This window comes from Rhopalosiphum maidis, chromosome 3 (assembly GCF_003676215.2).
Source record: "Rhopalosiphum maidis isolate BTI-1 chromosome 3, ASM367621v3, whole genome shotgun sequence".
Lineage (NCBI taxonomy): Eukaryota > Metazoa > Arthropoda > Insecta > Hemiptera > Aphididae > Rhopalosiphum > Rhopalosiphum maidis.
Window position 1 is genome coordinate 71,396,963 of NC_040879.1, and position 6,242 is coordinate 71,403,204.

Here is a 6,242-nt window from a genome sequence, read left to right on the forward strand (position 1 = left end):
TTCATTAATACTCAAATAAAAAAGTTGAATGAAAAAAAATATCAAATTTTGTGTACCTACGAATATTGGCTAATGAATATAAATATAATGTTATGACAAACAATTTTTTAAACAAATATTTTACAGATAATTGTACGAGGTCTAATCAAAAAGTATCGAGACTGATACGATTAATCGTAAACCAGTTTGAGTATGAACTTGCATGTGCTATATTAATCTAACTTTATATGTTGGGAAAATATATTAGACATAGATTAGATTAAAATTGTTTCAGTCGGCTTCTAGGTGCGATTAAGTCAAGTATGTTTTTACGTCCCGTCGGATTTCATAATGAGCGAAAATACAGAACAACGAGTGTGCATTAAATTTTGCCATAAACTGGGAAAATCGGCTACTGAAACCTACCAAATGTTATTGTTAGCTTATGGAGATGAAACCAAGTCCCGTGCTCGCGTTTTTGAATGGTTTAAACGATTTAAAGAGGGTAGAACAACTGTTAAAAGTGATGAACGTGAAGGACGCCCATCAACAAGCCGCAATGAGGAAATGATACAAAAAATACGAACAGCAATACGAGGTAACCGTCGTTTGACAATTATGGAACTTAGTAATGAGTTTCAAATTTCATTTGGATCAGTTCAAACCATATTGACGACTGATTTAGACATGAGAAGAGTTGCAGCCAAATTTGTACCAAAACTGCTCTCAGGTGAGCAAAAAGAAAATCGAAAACAGATCGCCACTGATTTGCTAGAGTGTTCCAAATCTGATGATTTTTTTTTAAAATCAATTATAACTGGTGACGAGACTTGGGTATATGGCTACGATCCAGAAACAAAGGTACAATCTTCGCAGTGGAAGACACCTGATTCACCACGACCAAAAAAGCTCGTCAAGTTCGGAGTCAAGTGAAGGTCATGTTGACCGTTTTTTTTGACTACCAAGGTGTTGTTCATCATGAGTATGCTCCTAAAGGACAGACTATAACAAAGGAGTACTACATTGATGTTCTTCGCCGTTTACGAGACGCTGTACGAAGAAAAAGACCCGAGTTTAAAGAGTCTGGTAGTTGGAAATTGCATCACGATAATGCACCAGCCCATTCAGCCCATGTTGTGCAGCAGTTTTTGGCTAAACATGGTATCCCAGTTGTTTCTCAACCCCCCTATTCACCAGACCTAGCTCCATGTGATTTTTTTTTATTCCCAAAAATAAAAATGGCGCTTAAGGGTAAACGTTTTCAAGATGTAGATGAAATAAAACAAAATGCGACGGAGCAGCTACGAGGAGTTTCTAAAAATGACTTCCACAGGTGTTTTCAAAAATGGCAGGAACGTTGGAGAACATGTATGGACTCAGAAGGAGCATACTTTGAAGGAGATTGAATGTAAATAACTTTATCTAATATATTTTTTTTTTTTTTTAACAGTCTCGATACTTTTTGATTAGACCTCGTATGTACCTATATTACCTATATTTTTTTTATTAACTACCACATGTTTTGTATTAACTTGCCTACTTATTATTAATATTACTTATGTGCAATTTTAATCGTTCTATATATCTGTAACTACATACTTAATGAGTTATGACTTAAAATGATTTAATATAAAACAATTTATAATTATTACCTATAAGTTATAACAGAATATACTATAAAATACTTTTTTTATTGATTAATTATAGTATTGTTTTTAATAGAATTGTGTACCTATTATCTAGGATTTTTTTAAATTAATAATAGAACAATATTTTATTAATTCTAAATATTTATATATTATGTTACTATAATAAATGTCTATAATAATTTATGAACCACTACCTAAGTCTATACGGGAGGGTATCCACTGTGTAGATTCTTGTGAGGCAAATCGTATATAATTTTTAACTACCTGATCATCGGATGCAACTAGTTTGATTAACCATTTTATTTACGATAAGGATGGGAGGCAATTGGTATATTTTGGGAGGAAACTAGTGTGCTCTGACAATTTACATAAACTCTATGTTTCAGATCTTCAAAAAGATTTCTTCAAATATCATAGCAATATTCTTAAAAAAATGAAAAAAAGTACGTACTATTCAAAGTATTTCGATGCACCAAAATTTAATTTTAACAAATATCATATTTAAACAAAACTTTAAATATTTATATCATATATATTCAAATACTCGGGTTTCTGGTTATTACTGTGCTTTAGATTTGGAAAATATAATTAAAAATATGTGCAATAATTTTGATTTAAAAACTAAGAAATTAAAAAAAGTTAATGATAAATAATATCTTTTTTATTACGTAAAGGTGATAAAACGTACATAACAAATAATAAATAAAACACGTGAATCCGTATTTTCTATAGAACGTGGTAGACGTTCAGAAAAATAACAACTTAGATACTACAAAAGTGAAATTATAAGCATTATCAGCTGCATCAAAAATGGTTGAAATTTTTTTTTTTATGTATACATAGTTGGGTAACTAATGTTTCCCGTTGTATTCTATTTTAATTTTGAGTTACCTTAGTTTAGATCTCATTCAAATTCAAAATGTGTATAGAAATAAATTATTTTGTTGTAGTCCATCTGAAAAGTATAAGGTTTGAATTGACTTTTACGAATCTTGATGGTTATATTTTTGAATATTGTTCCTATTCTTTTAGAATTTTTTGAGCTGTTTCCTAATTTATATTTTCGTTTGAGCTATAATTTAAATTCACGATCGTATCTATATAGTGTTTTATTAAATTCATTGATAACAAAAATGTTAACAAATTGCTAAATAGTATATTAACAATTAAATTAAATTATACGTTATAATAAAAAAATACAAGGCATAAAAATATGTAAAACTGTTTTGAATTAATGTTTTTAGACACACAATATTTGACTTCAATACAATGGTGCAATAACAAATATGATCCCGAGACAGAAAAAAAAACACCTTAAGCACTGTATCATGAGTACCTATTACAAAACCTAGATAGTTGAATAATTGCTATCATATTTATAATTATCACCATTTAATTGTATTTTATAATCTATAATATTAAAATAAAACTGAGGAACTCACTTCTAATGTATTAAGAATTTTTAGTATAAATCGTTATTCATAATTAATTATGTCAAAATTAATCTCGATAAAAAAAAATAGATACATAAATAATTATTTAATTTTCTAATATTATACAATATATAGAATAGAATAGAAATTAACTTCAGTTGGTGTTGACTAATAAAACTAAATTCTTAACGAATACCAATTGCTAGTTTTTGTTGACGGTATACTATTATTATTGACATTATTTATTTATTACATATATTTAAATAATAATCATCATCTCATTAATTATAAGTAGTGTTAAGGATGTTTATGCACCAAAAAATGTATGAATATGCATGAAAAATTTTTATAATTGTTTTTTATTTTATTACTTTATAATTGTATTTTATTTATTTATTATTATTTTAATAGGTACATAATATGGATATAATAAGTTTAATTCATTATATCCACTCCCTAGTCGTATTAGTATATATTTCCATGTGTAAAAGGCATAGCAAAACATCTTTCAAGTTTTTTGTCTTTATTTTCAAAAATTTAATTAAAACATAAGCCTTGAAATATTTTCACTTTTCTGTGTCATTATGACATAATTATTGACCATAATTGAAAGATTGGGTGGCAAGTGGGAATCATTAACTTCATAAAAATAATCTACAGAATTAATTAATTAAAATGTATTTCTTATAATAAATAATAATAGATATATTTACTAGGTACTTAGTTCCCTCACTTTGGCATTAAGTTACTTGTTCTGGTTAATAGTATGTTTATATATAATACCTATGAAGCTTGAATGTAGGCTGAAATTAAAACCCTTCTAAAATCAAAAGTCAATATTTGAACTCACGTCCAAACATTAATGATATTCAATAAAACTTACTAATTTAATTTTGATGATTTACTTGATTCAGTTACTTCTTTCTGAAGTACTTTACAAATCATTTCATTCAAATGTAACAAAGAATTCAGTGAATCTAGATTAGTCTCGATTTATTCTAAACAATCTAAAAAAATATTAACAAACAATTATTAATAATATAATATAATAGGTATTTAGGCTGTACTTTAAATATAATATGATAATTTAAAGGCACCTATATTTATAAAAGTATAGGTTGATAAAAATAGGCATCGTGGACCAATTGCGCCTAACATAAAATTTTTGAGTAGGGTCAGTATACCAATTGCGCTTGTATAACACTTAAGAAAATTTTGAAAATTAAAACGTATTTATTGATCCATTTATTATTGGTTAAAATGATTAGGTATAATATATTTTATAACCTGGGCTCGAAACCCTAACATGTTTTTTGTAGTGCTGTATATAGGGCATAGACTGCACGTAAGCGGCGCGTCGCACTCGTATAAACTGTATAAACTAGAAAACGTAACATTTCATAACATTGTATTCTGTATCATTGATAATATTATTATAAAAATTTGCAAAAAAATCAAAGTGTGCTATTATCATTGTAAAAAATGTAACTTGTAACTTTAATTTTTAAAAACAATGATTTATTTATATTATATTATATTATGTATTGATACCCACAAAAAATCGGTTAGTGTTTTCATTTATTATATAATAATATTAAAATTTACTAATACATTTTCCTTAGGAAGTGTAAAATATTTTAAGCGCAATTGGTACTTTTAGGCGCAATTGGTAAACTGCCACAAAAATAATTTAAAGTAAAAATATTTAAATTTAAATACCTATTTAAAATATTATCTCCATATAGGTATTTACTATTATTAAAACTATACTTTTTAATTTACCAATAATTAAATCATTTCAATGCCACCATTGAAATATAACAGACAAATTAATAATTTATTTTTCTAGTGATGTGACAATTACCTGTGACATCTACATAACACAGTTTACACTATTTTCCCTGAACTATTGTTTTATATCTAATTATTATAATATTATGGATTGCGTACAATTTATTAATACACCAAATGTTACTTATAATAAACTTGGAAAAATAATGAAACTGAAGACGTAACATTTTTTTTATTTTATATTGGCTCAAATAACTTATCCTAATGATCCTATAATTAATTTTATCTATTGCACCAAAACGGTAGTAGTTTATTTTTGTATTAGCAATTGTTTTATGTGAGCGCATTATATAATATTTATATATTTATTTATTATTATTATATCAAATATACACATCAATATACCTACTGCAGTCTAAACTATAATTTTATTTACCTTGTCATAAGTATCCCTAAATTATACACAACACAAAACATATAACGACATATACTGGTCTTGCTCGGAGACCCCATCCACTTCCTTTTAATCACTATACTGTTTATACACATACACATATTTACACAGGACAGTCAGTGTGTTTAATGCGAGTGGAAGCTACAAAGCATTTAGATATCCGGCCAAGCATATCAATATTTTACCCTCCCGGTCAGTTCATCAAGTGGATTTTCTAGACGAGGCCCGACGTCGTTGTGTATAAAAAAGTGGTTTCTCTCAACTTCCAGTCGTACTTAACACAGGAATCTATTTTTGATTTTTTTTCGTATAAATGATAAGATACGTTAATTTTGTTTATTTTAAATTTTAATATTTTATTTGTATTGCTGAGAAAAATTAAAAATGTGTCTCCTATGTCACCCGCGGGCGTAACGACAAATTTGTCTACTCTTCCATGCTGTTATACGGGATGCGGGTTTGAAGAAAAGTGTATGAGAAAAGGTATCGCAATTAATCGGCCGGTAGTCTATATACGGGATGAGTCGGATGTGACCGTATGATGGCGACAACAGAGAGCGGCATATGTGCATTAATTGTCAGTGGTCACACCGGCAAGTGTTGTCGTACAGCCATACATAAATGCCCCAACCGAAAAAAATGCCCTAGTAACGCGGCGCCCCCTAATAAAAATATCTGGTGCAACCACTAGGGTTTAGGAATGTCTTTTTAACAAAAAGGGAGAAATATTGTTTCTTTGGGGATTATTGATACTCGCAGAAAATTCGATACTTCAGTGATAATCGGAGTACCGATGCTGTTTGTAAGATTTACCAAAAATCGTACAACATAATAATATTTTGAGTACCTACAAAAATTAAAATAATGAAATCTTGCTATTAAATAGTTAGATAATTTTTATTTTCTATACATTCGATTTAGGTCTTGCTCAGGTTT

The 6,242-nt window shown here is 28.1% G+C and overlaps 1 protein-coding gene across 1 annotated transcript; it reads left to right on the forward strand.

Moving 5' to 3' along the window:
• Window positions 1-330: 330 nt before the first annotated feature.
• LOC113558268 (protein GVQW3-like) lies at window positions 331-912 on the forward strand. The gene has a single exon (XM_026963743.1). The coding sequence runs from the start codon at window positions 331-333 to the stop codon at window positions 910-912; it is 582 nt and encodes a 193-aa protein (XP_026819544.1).
• Window positions 913-6,242: the final 5,330 nt, after the last annotated feature.

Coding starts and splice junctions, on each gene's coding strand:
- LOC113558268 (XM_026963743.1), top strand. CDS start 331: ATGAGCGAAAATACAGAACAACGAGTGTGCATTAAATTTTGCCATAAA.